Genomic DNA, 20824 nt, shown 5'->3' with positions numbered 1-20824 from the left:
CCGCTTCCCGCAGCTCCCATTGGCTGGGAACGGCGAACCGCGGCCACTGGGAGCTGCGAGCAGCCGTACCTGTGGACGCTTGGGTAAACAAAGCATCTCGTGGCCTGCCAGGGGCTTACCTTGAACAAACCGCAAGCCAAGTTTGGGAACCCCGGTTTAGAAGCACATTACAAGGTGTTTTGCTTTTAAGAGGCTGCTTTGAACATCTATTGTGCGTCTCACTGATTGTTCTGAACAACCATGGGAGTCAATTCCAATTAAAATTGAGGTACAATAGAACCTCAGAGTTACAAACACCTCAGGAATGGAGGTTGTTCGTGTGACACTCTGTACCTCAAAGCAGCACCCTGGAATCCCCATATTCACCACCATCATATAATTATGATATGTTTTGTACAAAGTATGCCTTGTGAGGTATCATTTTAAAAGTATTGATCTGTTGAACATTAATATCCCATTGGATTGTATGTGCTATCATTATATGTGAGGTTATGAAGTATTGCTGTATGTGTTACTGAAATATGTTGTGAGGTTGGGAACACCCACAACCAACCTTTCAGGTACAACAATAGAGTAGCCAGACAGCATTAATGGCTCATCAACATCCATCAAGAAAAGAATCTGCTATCCTAGAGATTTCCTGGAGGGGGCACATATGCCATGGGGGTGGACTAACCCTCCTCACAGCAAAGATCTTTCTAGCAAGTTGGAAGAAACTATAAAAGAGGGGGAGTGACATCCTTATTTGGCCTCGCTCCCTCCACAACTCAACATCTGGAAACACATCTGGAGGAAAAAGACTTTGAACTGGGGAGGGTGGTCCCTGGCCGGGAAAGAGCCCCAGCCTGTGTATTGAGGATCTGTGACCTGTTTGTACCATCTGTCAGGGTGAGACATGGCTTGATTCAAACCCTGTTTAGTTTGTAGAACTCAGACTGCAAATTTATTTTTATTTCTTAAGTAACCAACTTTGATCTCTATGTTTGCTACTTATAATCACTTAAAATCTATCTTTCTGTAGTTAATAAATCTGTTTTATATTTTATCTCAAACTGGTTGAAGTGCTTAGGAAATCTCAGCTCAGTTTACAAAGGCTAGTGTGTGTCCTCTCCACATCAAGGAAGAGGCAAACTGGGTAATGAACTTACACTGGCCAGGCTTCTGACCAGGGCAAGACAGTACGGTTCTGGGGTGCAAGGCTGGGGAGCTGGGGGGAACTGGCTGGAGCCTCCCTGTTGATGGTTCATGAGTGGCTGGGAGGTCATTCATGTAACTTAGTTGGGTGTGTCCCTGCCTGTGGATGTCTGTGTAAGTGCAGTGCCTGTCAGACACAGCATCACAGTGTGAGAGGGACACCCCAGATTGGTGGGACAGAGGGCTCAGCGGTCCCACAGTCCAGTATGGACCCCAGGAGCCCCACTGCAGTTCGTAACTCTGAAATGTTCAGAACTGAACAAAACGTTATGGTGGTTCTTTCAAAAGTTTACAACTGAACATTGACTTAATACAGCTTTAAAACTTTACTATGCAGAAGAAAAATGCTGCTTTTAGCCGTCTTAATTTAAATGAAACAAACACAGAAACAGTTTCCTTACCTTGTCAAATCTTTTTTTTTTTAAACTTTCCCTTTATTTTTTAGTAATTTACATTTAACACAGTACTGTAATGTATTCCCCCCCCCCTTTTTTTTGTCTCTGCTGCTGCCTGATTGCGAACTTCCGGTTCCAAAAGAGACGTGTGGTTGACCAGTTAGTTCATAACTCTGGTGTTTGTGACTCTGAGGTTCTACTGTACGTTTTCAAAGTGGTATTTACCTGGGTTTAGTGCCTTTCTGCTGCATAGCTGCTCTTAGAGTCTCTAGGTGGCAGTAGAGAGCAATCTGAGGTAACATTCCATTGGACTATCTGCAGTTCAGAGAAGCACCTGGTGCAGTACACTGAGCAGTAACGGAGGAGTACATCACATTTTTACCAGGTATTGATACTTTTAAAAAGCACTGAAATGGTTAATATCTCTGGAGGCTACCCTTTGAAGTATGTAGCCTCCATTGACCATACACTATTGGCTTTGTCACATATGTTAAGTGTACTTTATCTAAAGCTGCCAAGGTCAGTGAGCCTCTCAGCACTTTTAGTCACTTCCATTTGTTTTAACATCACCTTATATTTATTATTGGTTTGTTTTAAAAACTTACCTCAATAATTTGTATAATATCTCGAGGTCCAATGATTTCAGGATCAAACTGGATGTGAGCTTTGCTGGTAGCAAGCGCTACCGAGGCATAGAAGATGCCATTAGTTCTGGTTAGTTTGGATTCAATATTGTGAACACATGAAGCACAAGTCATCCCCGTAATCTGAAGAAGAGAATTGTAAATACAGTTAGTGATCTCTGCAGTTGAGAGCAATCTCTCTCACCACTGCCCCTTGTTTGGGGCTTTTCAAAGTTATGCAAAAAGTCTGCACTGCTTGTGAAACCGATAAAAAAAAGGTTTTCACTGGATTCATGAGGAGTGCAGTGTTTTCCTGCCAAGAAAGCCTTCTCTGTGCACTTGGGTAGCTGTTCATCTCTCTTTACCCAGTAGAAACAGTTTTGCTCCTTTTGAATAATTTTTTTCTTGAGTAGTTAAGAAAAGCAGCAGCAGCAGCATCCAGCACCACCGCTGTTCAAAACCACAACCCATTAGAATAGATTCATTTGCAAAGACACATTCCTGTCAAACTTGTACACGTACCACAACATCCTTACGTTCCTATCATGATACTCACAATAAGCTCTGCATTGCCATCTGTAGCAGTATGATCTTCTATGACTGTAGCATTGAAGCCCAAGTTTTGGATCAGCTGTACTATTTCAAGAGGCTGAATGCTCTCTGGCTTGTATTTTATCTCCGCTTTTCCTGCCATCAGTGCTACTAGCACTGAAACGATGCCTGCAATGGGAGCAATTGGGTTATATTAGATACTGTACCTCCTTTGAGAACACATAATGCAATTGATAATCAAGGGGCATACCAGTCATATAATGCTTGGACATTTAATGGCTTTAATCACTCTCCCCACGCTAGTGTTATGCCATGAGCGTATTGACAAAATAGGACAACAGCTTCCATTTCTCAAGATACAGATTCTTCCCTTTAATTTATTCATTCAATTCCTATTAGCATTTGAAGAATATGAGAATCGGATTGGAAGCTCTTTGGGGCAGGCGCTATGTCTTACTATGGGTCTACCCACCAGCTATCCCTACTATCCAGTATATTCCCCAACTGGTATAGTCACTGATGGATTGAATATACACCTCTACCCTGATATAAAGCGACCCAATATAACACGAATCCGGATATAACGCGGTAAAGCAGTGCTCCAGGTGGGCGGGGCTGCGCACTCCGGCGGATCAAAGCAAGTTCGATGTAACGCGGTTTCACCTATAATGCAGTAAGATTTTTTGGCTCCCAAGGACAGCGTTATATCAGGGTAGAGGTGTAGTAGCGTGGCTAGTATCAACATGAGTACATAATTAAGTAAATAAGAATATTAATTACACCTACCCTCAAGAACACATTTTAATGTGTATAACAACAAAGAGCTTTAGGAGACAGAGCTCTGGACTGGGGCTCAGGAGACCTGGGTTCAATTCCTGGCTCTGCCACTGCCCTGCTGGGTGACCTTGGGCAAGTCACTTCCCGCCTACTGGCTCAGTTTCCCCATCTGTAAAGTGGGGATGATACTGACCTGTGTAAAGTGCTTTGAGATCTACTGATGTAAATTGCTATGTAAGAGCTAGGTATTAATTATTATTGACAGAATGCAGTATCCTTCACATCCAGAAGATCCCAAAGTACTTTACAGACCCTCTCTAGGAATGTTAGACATCTCACCGTCTTCTTTTTGCAGATTTCTTTCAATGTTTGACACACATGATGCGCAGGTCATGCCTGTGATCTGCATAAAGCACTTTTCTGTTGTCTCTACACTGGGTGGCTTTGGACTACTGAGGTAAGAATTCTTTGACTGGACATCAGACATGTAGCCTTGATGAGACGATTCAGAAACATTTTCTGTTCTCTGGGAAGCTGACTCCCAAGCATTAGGCTGAATCGCAGCGTCCCTGAAAAGAGGTTGATCCATATATTTCCAAGTGGTGGTATCTTGAATAAACACACCATAAACAGAATTAACATGGGTTAATAGACTATGATAAAATGTTTCAAAGCAGCAAACTGGAAACACATTTAACAACAGAAACATCCAAGGTTTTTCAAATGACAGGGTGACTAACTACCCTGTGATCTTGGCTTCCTTAGCCACAAGTAACTTGTTACTTTTGGGCAGATTACCAACACTGCATGACCATTTTGCTTTATTTAGTGGCAATCCACCTTCAATCAGTGAATGATCCTCTTCTATCTGTCTGTTTGTTGATATTAATATCTACCCTGAGGTAGATAAAGCATTAGAGAATGAAGCCCAGTTACATGTTCATATTGTCCTCATCTCCTTTCCTTCAGGACTCCAGCTCAGCACCTGATCTCTAACCAGGATTAGAACACGAGAGCATTTCTCAGCAGGTAATCCAAATGCTGCTCCATAAATTGAGCAGCGAGCACTGGTGTACTTGATCCTGAGAGATACTGAGCACTCACAAGTCACACTTTTGTCAAGGATATTGTCAATACTTAGCATCTGTCAGGATCAGGCCCAGTGGGATCAATTCCTCCCCTTGTCGGGCACTGAGTAGGCCACCTCTGTAGAATACCCAGATGGAGAATCCCCAACCCCAGCCAGATCCATAGACCAGTTCTCTACACTAAGCCAGGGAGCTGCTGAAGGAGCTGCCCCATTTATCTGGGTCTGGGAGGCCTCTGCACCCACATCAAGATCTACCCACAGACAATCTTAGATGCTTGAACTATTGATGTCACCTTCTAACTGGCTATTTTTTGCCACTGTCTTACACTCAGCTGTAAGTGGGAGAACATGGTGGAAAGAGTGGGGGCCCCTATCCTGGAGTTGCAATGGGGAAAAAATAGTTCAGGTCCTCTGGGCTGATGGAAGCAAGAGGGTGGAGGCTTGCAGGCGGCCCAGTGGGTACTGGGGAGGAGGGCAGAGATATGTTGGGCTGTGGGGGGTGAGCTGCGATTGGGAAGAGGAACTGATGGATGGAGTGTAGACAGAGTGCTGAATGACTTTACTGCTTATTTCCCTGCTTTTTACAGGTTGTGTTGATGTGGATTTTCAGCCTAGCAACCTTAAATCAAAGGTAACAAAAAAATCTAGGTGGAATCTGCTATAAGTTTAAGCTCTCCCCTACCCCCACCCAGCCAGTTTGTTAAAATATCGTAAAAATCCAGACCAACTTTCTTATCCTCATGCTCTGTTCATGTTACCTTTAAAAGTCTGGGTTATTTTGTGGTTTTTAGCTTTTTTTATTTTGCTAAATGAGTCACAAGTTAATAATGCAAAATATTTATAGCTAAAAGCATTTAAAGTACAAACAAAATGGTCTTAAAATATACTATCTACTGCCCCTCAAATACTAAAACACAGTTTTCCCTAATACCCCATTCCTGGTTTTATTTTATTTATTAAATCAAAGTTTAATCAGTTGTTCAATCTAATTCCATACATTAAATTCTGAAAGAGCAGGATGACCTTAACAAAAAGGGCAGTGTTTGTGGAAAAAGTAGTAAAAAGTGTTATCAATTCTTTTTACATAAAATAGTTTAAACTAGCCTGCATTTTGTCTCATAATTGGGTATATTAACCAATTTTATACCATTAGATTTCTTTTAATTTAGGCTCTGTGTATATTGTATATATAGAATAATGCTGAAAAACCAGTATAACGCATGTGTAAGAGCCTTATCTACACAGCAAAAATAAACTGAATATATTCTTAAGGTAGTTTATCTATAAAATAGTATACAATTTGCTTTGAATGTATGAGTAATTGTTTTCAGAAAGAGAAAAGGAGGGTGGATGTTGGTGCTGTGTCTGTGGGAAAAGAGTGTTCATATCTCTGGTACAGATTATAATTAACTCTTTTACATAAAATAGTTTAAACAAATTCTGTATTTTGTCTAAATGAGGTGTATTAACAAATTTTACATTGTTAGATTTCTTTTAAGGTAGGTTGGGTGTGTTTTGTATAAAATAATGCTGAAAAAACAAGTGTGAATGGTGTGAAAGTGGGTGACATATAAAATAATATAAAACTAGTTTGAATTATACTTACAGTGATTAGAAGATAGCCTACAAGTTGGCGTCAATGTATGTCTAATGGTTTTGAACAGTAGGGCAGGGGTGTGGGAGGTGAATGGTGCTATGTCTCTGTGTGTTCTATGTTTTGTTATTTTTTTGTTAAATTTATCTGTCCTTCAAAAACTTTACAAAATTTAAGAGACTTCTAATACACGTTAAGCCATTATGTAGAAAGAGGAAATTTTATTTCTGGTTCAGAATTCAACAGATATAAGCCTAACTGCTAAATTTACATAGTTCTTATAAATCTACAGGCATACTCCTTTTGTTTGGTATTTTAGCTCTAATTTATATTTTAATATGCAGCAATAAATAAAGTGCTGTGGTCATAGTGACTTGGGAAAATATGGAGTAATTAAATATCTATGAATAAATCCATAAAGTGGATTCAGAATGTTAAAATGCATCACAATTTCCTATGATGTGTGATTCCCCAAGAGGCCCCTTGGTTAAAGAATACCTTCTGATTGGTTCAGCCAAGCAGGTGTGGTTTTGTCTCAAGCTCCCAGAACAGGGGTTTCTGCTATTTGGGCAGCACCAATCTGCGGCATGAAATGCTTCTCTCTTCTCTCTGTTTCCTTTCTTGGTGGTTTAAAATTCTTGGTCATCTCTGAAAGGTGACTATGCCTTTTAGTATGTAACGAGCTCTATAGCTATAGTTTCTCTCTCTCTATCACTAATACTTTGTTATATCTGTTCATTTGCTAAACAAAGCTGAATAAACAATGTACTAAAAATAAGACCTAGGAATGGGACAAAGCAAAAATGGGGTGTGGAAACCTGTCAAAATTATATGCTGAGTAAAGCAATAGCTTTTCACTACTATTATTCTTGCTTTTGAAATTCACCAAGTAAATGAGATTATGCACTATAGCAACATCTTAACCATTAAACTCATGTGCTCAACACAGTGCACTTGTTTTATACATTTATACATTATACTTCTCCCATTGAACATAGGTGCTGGAACTAGGGGTGCGGGGGGGGGAGAGGGGATGCTGCACCCCCTGGATTGAAGTGGATTCCATTATATACAGGGTTTACAATTTGATTTAATGGCTCTCAGCACCCCCACTATAATAACTGTTTCAGTGCCCCGACACGGAAGTCAATAGGAGTTTTGACATTGAGTCACTGGAAGCTGGATTAGGCCCTTGGCATAACCATTCTACAGGTGAGGTACAGAAGATCTACTAAGGATACATCTGCACTGCAGCTGAGAGTGTGATCTGCAGCTTATATAGACATACATGTGCTGACTTTACTTTAGCTGGCTGGCGCAGCCTACGTCTTCACTTCTATTTTTAACAAGCTAGCTAGAGTACAGCTAGCGCAAGTACATCTACACCAGCTACTAATCATACCTCCAGCTGCAGTGTGGACGTGCCTTGAGATACCAGGCAGTAGTTCCAGTGAGGGAAATAGTTGCTTTTATTATTAAAGTGTTTGTTCTCTGTGTATATTATTTATACTCACACCAGCTTGGTGGGTGGAGGGGAGAAGAGTGGAGACCTGCTTCAGTGGAGTGAAGCTCATGTGTTTTCTCAGGTTCTCTGCTATTTAAAAGCCACTATATTACTGGTTAGACTTTTAACTGCATTCCGTAACTTAAAACAACTCTTTTGCCCAATAACACACTCACTTGAATGTGGAAATAAATAATTTTTCAGGGTGAAATTCTATGGCCTGTATTATACAGGGCAGGCCAGATAATAATGGTCACTTCTAGCCTTAAAAACAAAACAAACAAAAAACCAAATACACACACACACACACCCCATCTATCAATTTTAAAAGTAATTTTTTTTTACTTTCTCCTTGCTTAATTATAGAAAACATATAAGTACCTGTGAGAATGGAAGCATCAAATCCCATGTCTTCTATAGCACCTCTTAGCTCTTCTGAATTAGTTACAGCTGAATTGTAGTGTATGGTTCCAGTCCTTTCAGCTAACGAAACTGATATATGTTGTACCCCTTTCCTTTGGGACATTGTGCCTTCTATGGACTGTACACAGGATCCACAGGTCATTCCATCAATACTAAGTACAGATGTGCTTGTCAGCTGATCCCCAGAGGACGTGCTACGAAACTGAGGTGATGAAAATGCTGCCTTTGATAAAAGCTCTCTGTTATTTGCTTCCACTCCATTAGGGAGGGATACTTTAAAGTTACCAGGTGGAAGGGCCTCAATGGCTTGTTGCAAAGATACTGGGGTAATTACGTTTGGGTTAAATTGCATAACAGCATTTTTATGTTCCAATGACACTTTAATACTGTGTACGCCTGGAAGACCTGATATATTTCCTTCGATGTTTTTGACGCAAGACTTGCAGTGCATCCCTTCTACTCCCAGTGTCATAGTTGTTGTACTATTCATTTTGCCCACCACTGGCTCCACATTGCTATTGTTCAGGCTGGCTGGAGTTTTCTTTGTGCTTGTAGTCTGCAAGCGTTCTAGATCAATCATACCAAGCTTTAATGGGGCTAGCTTGCTCTTAATCGTGCTTTCATACCCCATGTTATCTATGTGGTTTTTGAGGTCTTCAGGTTGAATGATGTAAGGCTGGTAAGCAATGACTGCTTCTTGGTTACTGAGGGAGACTTTGATTCTCAGCACGCCATGTAGTTTTCCAATCTTTCCTTCGATGATGTTGACACAAGATTGGCATGTCATACCTTCTACCCGCAGCTTCAATAGTGCTTCTCCCAAGGACGTCGATCTTACAGATGATGCTGTAGTTCTTCCTTCTGCAATGTTGGCATCAAAGCCCATTTCTCCAATTTCCTGGCAAATCTCTTGGAGACCTATTTCTGACTGTATATATTTTATTACAGCATTGCTCTGCTCAAGAGAGATCTTGATGCTCACAATGCCCTTCACCTTGGAAATTCTGCCCTCTATCGACTGCACACAAGACTGGCAAGTCATACCCAAAATATTGACTGTGACGGTGCTCGTTTGAGGAAGCAGAGAGGGCATATTTTCAGCGCTCCCCTCGTAGCCAGTGTTGTCAAAGGCAAAATTCTGGTTCATGACTGGTTCCCATACACAACTAGCAGGGGAGCTAGACTTAGACAAAGCCTGAAGTGCAAGAAAAATAAACAAAATAAATTAGATGTAACTTCTGAGTTGTCTTCTCGAAAAACCTTAAAAGTGTATTTTTATTTTGTTATATAAATTATGTTTTTCTTTTTAAAAATAAACCTGATTAAAATGAAATCTGAATTTAAATACAAAATATCTTAAGGTTTAAACTAGAGCTGTCAACTGATTAAAAAAATTAATCGTGTGATTAATCGTACTATTAAACAATAATAGAATACCATTTATTTAAATATTTTTGGATGTTTTCTACATTTTCAAATATATTGATTTCAATTACAACACAGAATACAAAGTGTACAGTGCTCACTTCATATTTATTTTTGATTACAAGTATTTGCACTATAAAAAAAACAAAAGAAATAGTATTTTTCAATTCACCTAATACAAGTACTGTAGATCAGTGGTTCTCAAACTAGGGCCGCCGCTTGTTCAGGGAAAGCCCCTCGTGGGCTGGGCCAGTTTGTTTACTTGCCGCGTCTGCAGGTTTGGCTGATCACGGCTCCCACTGGCGGCAGTTTGCCGTTCTAGGCCAATGGGGGCTGCAGGAAGCGGCGCGTGCCGAGGGACGTGCTGGCTGCCCTTCCTGCAGCCCCCATTGGCCTGGAGCGGCGAACCGCGGCCAGTGGGAGCCGCAATAAGCCGAACCTGCAGACGCGGCAGGTAAACAAACCAGCCCGGCCCGCCAGGGGCTTTCTCTGAACAAGCAGCAGCCCTAGTTTGAGAACCACTGCTGTAGAGCAATCTCTTTATCATGAAAGTTGAACTTACAAATGTAAAATTATGTACCAAAAAAACTGCATTCAAAAATAAAACGATGTAAAATTGTAAAGCCTACAAGTCCACTCAGTCCTACTACTTGTTCAGCTAGTCGCTCAGACAAACAAGTTTGTTTACATTTGCAGAAGATATTGCCGCCCGCTTCTTGTTTGCAATGTCACCTGAAAGTGAGAATAGGCATTCTCATGGCACTGTTGTAGCCAGCGTTGCAAGATATTTATGTGCCAGATGCGCTAAAGATTCATATGTCCCTTCATGCTTCAACCACCATTCCAGGGGACATGCGTCCATGTTGATGTCGGGTTCTGCTTAATAACAATCCAAAGCAGTGTGTACCAACGCATGTTCATTTTCATTATCTGAGTCAGATGCCACCAGCAGAAAGTTGATTTTCTTTTTTGGTGGTTTGGGTTCTGTAGTTTCCGCATCAGAGTGTTGCTCTTTTAAGATTCTGAAAGCATGCTCCACATGTCGTTCCTCTCAGATTTTGGAAGGCACTTCAGCTTCTTAAACCTTGGGTCGAGTGCTGTAGCTATCTTTAGAAATCTCACATTGGTACCTTCTTTGTGTTTTGTGAAATCTGCAGTGAAAGTGTTCTTAAAATGAACAACATGTGCTGGGTCATCATCCGAGACTGCTATAACATGAAATATATGGCAGAATGCGGGTAAAAAAGAGCAGGGGACATTGAACTCCTTGGGAGAGAATTGTGTCACAAATTTAATTAATGCATTTTTTTTAACGAGCGTCATCAGCATGGAAGCATGTCCTCTGGAATGATGGCTGAAGCATGAAGGGGCATACGAATGTTTAGCATATCTGGCATGTAAATGCCTTGCAACGCCAGCTACAAAAGTGCCATGGAAATGCCTGTTCTCACTTTCTGGTGAGATTGTAAATAAGAAGTGGGCAGCATTACCTCCTGTAAATGTAAACAAACTTGTTTGTCTGAGCGGTTGACTGAACAAGAAGTAGGACTGAGTGGACTTGTAGGCTCTAAAGTTTAAAAAAAATTTTTTTACATAACTGCACTCAAAAACAAAACAAACAACCCTACATTTGTAAATTGCACTTTCATGACAAAGATTGCACTACAGTACTTGTATGAGGTGAATTGAAAAATACTATTTCTTTTGTTTATCATTTTTACAGTGCAAATATTTATAATCAAAAATATACAAAAATATGCACTTTTATTTCAATTACAACACAGAATACAATATATATGAAAATGTAGAAAAACATCCAAAATATTTAATAAATTTCAATTCGTATTCTGTTGTTTAAAAAGTGTGATTAAAACTGCGATTAATCAATTTTTTTTATCATGATTAATTTTTTTGAGTTGATCACGTGAGTTAACTATGATTAATCGACAGCCCTGTGGGGAGCTGAGAACCCTCCATCTGCTCTGGGTGGGGGACCCAGGGGTGGGGACACGGGCCGGAGGGTAATCTCGGGCCCCGTCACCCCAGACAAGTGGAGGATCTGTGGCTCCCCACAGCTGCCTAGGCTCCCTGGGCCAGGCTCCAGCTTTCGGCCTGGCTGGGGGCGAGGCCTCGGGGGAAGAGGAGGGGCAGGGGGCTGGGCCCTGGGCAAAAAGTGGATTGGATGGGTCAGGCCCATCCGCTTTCAGAAAGTGGGAGGGCCATGGCCCCTTGGTCCCTCCGTTCCAGCATCCCTGAACCACCCTGAATGAGCTGTGGTAGCTATGACATAATGCTGTCCACACCGGCACTTTTGTTGGTGAAACTTATGTCAGTCAGGGGTGTGTTTTTTCTAGTACAAAGGCTCTGTTTAGTTGTAAATCAACATGTTTAATGGTTATATCAACCAATGAGAATGCATCTGAAATACAAATGGAAAAGTTGATTAAAACTGATTATTTAAAAATGGAGGCTTTCCATTGTGTGATTTAAATCATGATTAAAACTGCTGATCTAAACTATGATTAAAATTGCTCATTTCAATTGCCTTGATTTAAATCTGTTCACCCCGGTTTTCACAAAACCCCACTTCCCATTTTTTGACTAGCTCTAGCAAGTTTTTTTCTAAACGTACCAGATGCAGTTCAAGGTTGTGTTACAAAAAATGCTGCCTCATTGTTTATAAACAAGGCATAAAATGCTAATCCTAGTGAGTCAATGGGAGTTTGGCCACTGACTTCACTAGGCTCAAGATTTCACTCAAGGTGGGGGCTGGGTTTCCCTGTTCTGGCTACCATACTGGTTAAAAGCCGGTTGGTGGTTTGTGGATATGAATCCTTTCTGGTATTTCTATTTAATTTAAAGTATTTAGCTAGGATTTTTAGTTTTCGTTCAGTAGTTTTATGAAAAATCTGGTTTGCATGTTTCTACGTGTCAAAGGAAAGCAGTAGGCTGCTAATATAAAAAGGTAAAAATTTAATAAGACAGAAATATGTTTGTTTGTTTGTTAGTATCCCACGGCCTTAAAATGTAGTTTCTGAATATAATTTAACAATTACACACAAAATAAGGATATCTACCAGGCTGTGTGACATAACGGACAAAAACTCAAAGGGACTATCTTTGAAAAGGTCACAGAAGCTTAAAAATGCCAAAGAAGTGCCTGGGAAACTTTAATGGCCTCTGATGGTGAACAGGTGCTGCTCTATAGTTTGTACTAGTACCGACTACAAAAGGAAAATAAACTATTCCCTTGTTTATACATCCCAGGATCGCATTAGCCCTTTGGCTGCAGCATCGCTCTGGGAGCTCACGTTCAGCTAATTAGTCACCACAACCCCCAAATCTTTTTCAGAGTCACTGCTTCCCAGGATAGATTCCCCCATCCTGTCAGTACAGCGTACTTCTTTCTTCCTAGATGTATATATTTACATTTAGTTATATTAAAATGTGTATTGTTTGCTTGCGCCCAGCTTGCCAAGCAATCCAGATTGCTCTATATGAGTGACTTGTCCTCTTCATTATTTACCGCTCTTCCAATTTGTGAGGCACAGTCCAGTGCCTTAACCATAAGGCCATCCATTCCCCCATCCCACCTCATGAAGCACCAACTTTTCTAGGTCCAAAGCATTGTGAGGAAGACTGAACCCCATTGGTAGAGAAGGCCATGCCCCAGTTCCTCAGGCTGAGGACTAGCAAAGAGTTGAGCTCCAGCCCAGACAGCTAGCACAGTGAGGAGAAGCTGCGCCACCGTTTCCTGTTCCCACCATTATTTGTTACACCAGCTTGTTGAGTCTTGTCTTAGCTTAGATTGTAAACTGCTCTGGCAGGAATGGTCTCTTATTAGGAGTGAGAACAGCTCCCAGCACAATGGGTCCTATATTGGGGCCTCCAGGCCCTATCGCAATGCATATAACAACTACTAACAATAGGTTGGGGTGTAAGGAAGAGCGTGGCAGCCTAAGTAGTCAGTACAGCGAATAAAAGCCACCCCTGGGTGGAAAAAACAGTGGGGTTTGGATGGAAAGATACAGGTGATGGTTTGGCTGCACATTTTATGCTTTAAAACAAACGACAACAAAATACCTTTATAACCTAACTGGGAAGCACGGTGACCTATCAGCAGCAAAACCAGGAGACAGAGGCCACTGGGATGTCAGATGCACGGACAAGACAAGTGGTGTCTTCTATTCCCCTTGCCGGCTCTGTTCCTGTGAGCTGGCAGGAGGCAGAGATTCACAAGAAAGCAGAAAATGCACCAGTATCAACCCCCTTAGCAGATCTCACTGCAACATGGATAGGGCCCTACCAAACTCACAGTCCATTTTGGTCAATTTCACGGTTATAGGATTTTTTAAATGGTAAATTTCATGATTTCAGCTATTTAAATCTGAAATTTCAGAATTTATAATTGTAGGGGTCCTGACCCAAAAAGGAGTTGTTGGGCGGGGGGGAGTGTCGTAAGGTTATTGTGGGGGCGGGGTTCATAGAATCATAGAATATCAGGGTTGGAAGGGACCTCAAGAGGTCATCTAGTCCAATCCCCTGCTCAAAGCGGGACTAATCCCCAACTAAATCATCCTAGCCAGGGCTTTGTCAAGCCTGACCTTAAAAACCTCTAAGGATGGAGATTCCACCACCTCCCTAGGTAACCCATTCCAGTGCTTCACCACCCTCCTAGTGAAAAAGTTTTTCCTAATATCCAACCTAAACCTCCCCCACTGCAACTTGAGACCATTACTCCTTGTTCTGTCATCTGCTACCACTGAGAACAGTCTAGATCCATCCTCTTTGGAACTCCCTTTCAGGTAGTTGAAAGCAGCTATCAAATTCCCCCTCATTCTTCTCTTCTGCAGACTAAACAATCTCAGTTCCCTCAGCCTCTCCTCATAAGTCATGTGCTCCAGCCCTCTAATCATTTTTGTTGCCCTCCGCTGGACTCTTTCCAATTTTTCCACATCCTTCTTGTAGTGTGGGGCCCAAAACTGGACACAGTACTCCAGATGTGGCCTCACCAATGTCGAATAGAGGGGAATGATCACGTCCCTTGATCTGCTGGCAATGCCCCTACTTATACAGCCCAAAATGCTGTTAGCCTTCTTGGCAACAAGGGCACACTGTTGACTCATATCCAGATTCTCCTCCACTGTAACCCCTAGGTCCTTTTCTGCAGAACTGCTGCCTAGCCATTTGGTCCCTAGTCTGTAGCAGTGCATGGAATTCTTCCGTCCTAAGTGCAGGACTCTGGACTTGTCCTTGTTGAACCTCATCAGATTTCTTTTGGCCCAATCCTCTAATTTGTCTAGGTCCCTCTGTGTCCTATCCCTACCTTCCAGCGTATCTACCACACCTCCCAGTTTAGTGTTGCGGTACTGCTACTCTTACTTCTGCGCTGCTGCTGGCGGCAGCGCTGCCTTCAGAGCTGAGCAGCTGGAGGGTGGTGGATGCTTGCCAGAAGCCCAGCTCTGAAGGCAGAGCTGCTGCCAGCAGCAGCGCATAAGTAAGGGTAGCATGGTATGGTATGCCACCCAGCTCTGAAGTCAGCACAGAAGTAAGGGTGGCAATACCATGACCCCCTAAAATAACCTTGTGACCCCCCCCTGCAACTACCTTTTGGGTCAGGACCCCCAATTTGAGAAACACTGATCTCCCCCCATGAAATCTGTATAGTAAAGGGTAAAAGCACACAGGACCAGATGTCACAGGGGGAGACCAAATTTCACGGCATTTTTCATGGCTGTGAATTTGGTAGGGCCCTAAACAGGGACATCCATCTTGTCTGAGTTTATTTGTCACCCAGCCTAGCCGCTGGGATTTTCAGATTGTTACATAATTTGCACAGGCAAATTACACTCTCTCCCCACCTCCCAGCCCCAATAATAGGAGGTGCTACCAGCTCAATCTGTAATAAAACAGCAGCCACTTTACAATTAAAAATGTCATTTTAATGAGTAAAACATTTTTTTGGTTTGTCAGCCATGAGTGTCCATCTAGACATTTCTTTCGTCCCTTCACTCTCAACCTAGTGTAGTAACACAAACAAAAGAAGACCATTAAAAAGTAATAATAGCTGCTATTATTACTCGCTGTTATTAGTAGCTAGTAATAGCCATACATAGCTGTTACAGTCATTGTCCCTTTTAAAAGCACTACCAGGAGCTCAGTATTATTCCATGGAATTCATCCTTCAGGAGAAGATGAATTTTAAAAGGCAATACCTCTATATGATCCTTTATAGCTTCAAAGTACTTTACTAACTAAACCCTGTTACATCTCTGTGAAGGAGGTATTGTCACCCCCATTTTACCAATAGGAAAGAAGGCAAAGAAAAGTTTAAGTAATTGTAGCAAGTCTTACTAGATTGATATACCATATACCGCACATTTAATGCCTCTAAGGGCTCAGTTTAAGTTTAATTAAAAATGGATTACTTTAAGCAGCTTTGTTTAAAACTTTTACATTGGCGCAGAGGGGGAAAGCCTCTGTGGTACATGTACTGTATTTCTGATTTGGAATGAAAAAAGCCTGATTGCATGCAGTTTTCATGTTTCTGATATAATTAGTAGTACAGTACCCAACATAGTAACTACCTGAACCAAGTATGTAAAAAGACCAGTTGGCAGAAGTAACCTAATCTTATGTCATGTTTGTTTCTCATATTATAGATGTTTTCCATAAAACAACTAGAGACAGTAAATGCCTTCAGGTTTACTTGGTCTGTCCCCGATTGTCATTTCATTCTACTTTGATGGTAATTGTTTAAGTCACTCTAAAACTAAACTAAACATACACAGGTTTAAAAGATAAGTCATTAAAAATATCCTGTCAGTTAAAACACCAAACTATGAGTCAAGTTACACTGTTATAGTTTATGTGCACTTTAGTACTATGCTGTATCATCTGTATTTTTAGTAAGAATCACAAACGCATTTTACAAGTTCATGTTTTTCAAAATGAAATAGCACTTCCTCCTAATAAGACTTATTGTACAAAACTATGATATAGTTACAGACAAGCCTGAGTGAGAAGGCAGTTGTGGCAATTGTGCTACCATGAACTTTTGCCGGTTTCACTGGTATAGTTATAGGTAAGTAACTTATCTATAATTACGATCATTTTCACTGTTCAGGCAATTTCTCTCATTCCACAGGATAACCAAACCACAAACTGATGCCTAACTTCTGAAATAAACGCAGCTTAAAAAGAAGGAAGGCTAACACATTATATGTATATGTTGTAATTACTAGGGATTCTCACTTCATATTATTCTAGGTAGAGGTGGCAATCACGCCTACTAGTTAAATAGTGCCTAATATTTTAAACATTTGCATTTATAGATAATCTTTCAGAGAATTTCAAAATACTTTGCACTTGTACAGCAATTTTTTAATGCGAGAAAATCCAAGGATTTTACAGACATTAGTTATACATCAGCACTCCTGGGATCATAATGAACTTTGACTATAAAGGGGTAACGTATCAATTTACAATCTATATCCAGTACACTTTGTTTTTAGGCTCCAGTACATTTAGTTGCAAACTTACATGCATGCTGTTGACTTCTGATGCTCCCACATTGTAACTCTGTGAAACTTTCTCTTCTTTCTGAGAGCAGTCGCCTGCTTTTCCAGGAGAGCCTGACTTGGAGGGTTCGCTGACAATCAGTAGTGCAGGCACAGCATTAGATGATTGCCGCTTATGAAAAGTCACCAGGGTTACATTTTTGTTGTTTAAAGTAGCCAGGGTGGACTGGTCCCTTTTCAAATCACCATCTGATTCCCTCTCCATTATCTTTCCAGGCTTCAAATATTGTAATGCCAAATGGGAATTTTTAAGAGATGTTATTCCATAAATTATCAGAAAAACTTCTCCCAGCAATATCCAGAACAAAAGTTCTGTTCCTCTACATCAATGTTCTCCTCTTTATGTGTTCATGGTGAACTCCTAATTCTAATCTGCCCCCTTTATATGTAAGTACCATGCTGCACTCAACTGTATACTCTTGCACCCGATTTAAACACTCCCCACCAATTGGCATCCCTTTGCACTCACCAAACTGCATGCAGCACTACTAATCTTTGCACACGGCACTTCTGCTTGCTCAGCCAAAGCTGCCTTTCACAAGCTCCTCAAACATGACCTGTGTGCAGCAACCCAGTGCATAATTAACTCAAACAGCCAAGCAGTAGCTCCTCTGTGGCCGTGTGCATAATCACATCTCCTGGACACACAGCCTGTTGGCAGTACCACATAATCCACTTCCCTTTATTATGAAATGAACGGCAATTTCTTAATGAAATACTGTCCCCTCTATATTTCAGACCGTGCCTCAGATTACATTGACAGATAGTTATTTCCCAGCCTGTCAGACTTGCATTTATATGAAAAGTTATTCAACTACTGCAAACATACAGTCATAGGTGCTGGAACTAGGGGTGCTGTCGCACCTCCAGGCTTGAAGTGGTTTCCATCTTATACGGGGTTTACAGTTTGGTTCAATGGCTCTCAGTACTCCCACTGTACAAATTGTTCCAGCGCCCCTGCATAAAGCGCTGCTGTCAGCTGCACTAACTAAAAATCTCTTCTTGTCTATTAAAAAGACAAGGTTGGTGAGGTAATCTCTTTTATTGACCCAAATTATTTTGGTGAGAGAGACAAGCTTTTGAGCTTACACAGAGCTCTTCTTCGGGTCTGGGAAATGTACTCAGCATGTCACAGCTAAATACAAGGTGAAACAAGTAATTTAGAAATATGTGTTAACTCTATGCAAAGGACCATTCAAGGTAAAGCAGCCAGTTAACACCTCTCCAGTCACAGGGGGAAAGGCAGAAACAAAATCTGTGTGTGTGTGTGTTATTTAATGGGTTATAGTGTGTTGTAATAAGCCATAAATGCAGTCTCTCTAGTCAGCCCATGATTTTTAGTGTCTTGCAAAGTTATGAATTTAAGCTCCCAGGCATAGGTGCCAGGGCTGGAGCACCCACGGAAAAAAATTAGTGGGTGCTTAGCACCCATTGGCAGCCAGTTTCCCCCTCCTACCCCGTGCCTCTCGTCCACTGGCAGCCCTGCCGATCAACTCCTCCCCCTCTATCCCAGCACCTCCGGCTCGCCGCGATCAGCTGTTCTGTGGCGTGCAAGAGGTGCTGGGGGGGAGGGGGAGGAGCGGGGATGGGGCGTGCTTGGGGGAGGGGGCGGAACTGGGTGGGAAGAGGCGAGGTGGGGTTTGAGTGGGGGCTTGGAAGAAGGGGTGAGGTGGGGTGGGGCCTGGATGGAGCGGGGGGAGGGAAGAGGCAGGGCAGGGTGGGGGCTTGGTGGAAGAGGGCGGGTGGGGATGGGGCCTGGGGCGGAATGGGATATTACAGTGCAAATATTTGTAATACAAATAATATAAAGTGAGCACTGTACACTTTGTATTCTGTGTTGTAATAGAAATCAATATATTTGAAAATGTAGAAAAAAAATCCAAAAATATTTAATAAATTTCAGTTGGTATTCTATTGTTTAGCAATGCGATTAATTGCAATTAATTTTTTTAATCACGATTAATTTTTTGAGTTAATCGCATGAGTTAACTGCGGTTAATTGACAGCCCTAATTATTTGCAATACTTATTATAAATAAAGGTAACCTAATATAATACATAATATTTACAATTAATATTTTAATATATTATGTATTGTATTCGATTACTTTTATACGTAATATTTTTGTACTTTTTATTATTACTTATATGTAATATACATTTATACTTTTATATGTACCATATCTTTTAAATATAGAAGTCAAAGTGACATGTTTTACCTTGTGTGGTTGGGCGTCTGCCCCACCCCCATGTTAGAGGGGGCTGCAGCAGGCCAGTGGGCCTGCGCAGATGGGCAGCCAATCAGAGAAGGCCTTAGTGGGAGCCAATCGGGGCCCAGATTGGAGACAGCCAATCAGGGCCCGGCTCAGCCCTATAAAAAGGCTGCTTAGGAAGGGAGCAGGGAGTCTGTCCCAGGCCTTTGAGAGGGGAAGGTTTGCCTCCAGGGGGGAGACTAGCACCTGGGACAGCGCAGTGCTGGGCAGGGCCGGGGTCTGCTACGCTGTAGACCCTGAGGGGAAGGGCCTAGCCGGTGCGAGGAGCCGAAGGGGAAGTGGCCCAGGGACGTGGACAGACAGAGGGGAGAGAAGGAGGACAGCGAGGCTGCCGCCAGAGGGTCTCTGGGCCGGGATCCAGAATAGAGGGTGGGCCTGGGTCCCCCCTTCCCCCTCTTGCAATACACCCAGCCATCGGCCTTAGGGAACGGCCATTATAGACTACACCAGATCCCTGACAAGAGGGATTAGACTTTGGGGGGGGGGGTTGGACATGGTGGTTGGGGCATAGAGAGACTGCTGATCAGCCCCCCCCGGAAGGGGGTGTGGATGGACTAAGAGGCACTGCCGGAGGGCAGTGGTTCGGAAGAGGACGCCGCGAGTTGGGAGCAACGCGGGTCCACATGCCAACCAAGGGCGAGACGACGGATGGGACACCACCAGGAGGGGGTGCTCCACTGGACTGAGCTAATTCCCAGAGACAACCAGCAGGAGGCGCCAGGTGGTGAGTCCCAACCCCGTCACACCTTATCACAACAAAAAATGATTTAATGATCCTGAATGGAAATTTTTCAGAGATTTTGTTTTGCATGAAATTTCAGCTTTTTGTTCAGATTCAAAATTTGAAATGTTGGTATTTCCTGCAGGACAGAAATTCTGGTTTCTGACAAGTTCCAGTTAAGATAAATTTGGACTCTCAGGCTATGGCCAGGTCTACACTACAGACTTGTATCAGTATAACTACATCGCTAAGGGATGTGAAAAATCCATCCCTCTGAGCAACGTAGTTATAGTAACCTAGCCTCTCCCCTCCCCCCCAGCCTGAGTAGACAGCGCTATGTCAGCAGGAGAGCTTTTCCTTTTGACAAAGTTATCACCTCTCGCGGAAGTGGATTAACTACACTGACGGCAGAAGCTCCCCAACCAGCGTAGGAACACCTTCACTTAAGCTACAGCAGTGCAGCTGCACTGATGCAGCATTTTAAGTGTAGATCTGCCCTAAGGGTACGTCTACACTACCCGCCGGATTGGCGGGTAGCGATCTATCAATCAGGGATCGATTTATCACGTGTAGTGTAGACGCAATAAATCGATCCCCGATCGCTCTCCCGTCGACTGCTGAACTGCAGCTCAACGAGAGGTGGAAGCAAAGTTGACGGGGGAGCTGTGGCGCGC

At 42.3% G+C, this 20824-nt stretch overlaps 1 protein-coding gene across 2 annotated transcripts in view; it reads right to left on the bottom strand.

Moving 5' to 3' along the window:
• LOC112114385 (copper-transporting ATPase 2-like) overlaps positions 1 to 20824 on the bottom strand; it is a 74235-nt gene that overhangs the window by 26116 nt on the left and 27295 nt on the right. The window contains exons 1-5 of one of the 2 annotated variants that reach the window (XM_026653648.1): positions 17120 to 17471; positions 8111 to 9347; positions 3881 to 4150; positions 2769 to 2932; positions 2195 to 2356 (exon numbers count right to left, since the gene is read on the bottom strand). In XM_026653648.1, the coding sequence (XP_026509433.1) occupies positions 2195 to 2356; positions 2769 to 2932; positions 3881 to 4150; positions 8111 to 9347; positions 17120 to 17362 (2076 nt within the window). In that variant the 5' untranslated portion in view covers positions 17363 to 17471. Of the gene's footprint in view, positions 1 to 2194; positions 2357 to 2768; positions 2933 to 3880; positions 4151 to 8110; positions 9348 to 17119; positions 17472 to 20824 lie in introns of those variants that run through there. The other variant, XM_026653649.2, reaches the window with a different exon arrangement.

The sequence above is a fragment of the Terrapene carolina genome, unplaced genomic scaffold, assembly GCF_002925995.2.
Source record: "Terrapene carolina triunguis isolate 2854851 unplaced genomic scaffold, T_m_triunguis-2.0 Scaffold142, whole genome shotgun sequence".
Lineage (NCBI taxonomy): Eukaryota > Metazoa > Chordata > Testudines > Emydidae > Terrapene > Terrapene triunguis.
The sequence above is the reverse complement of the archived record's forward strand: the minus strand, read 5'-3'. Positions and strand labels throughout refer to the sequence as shown.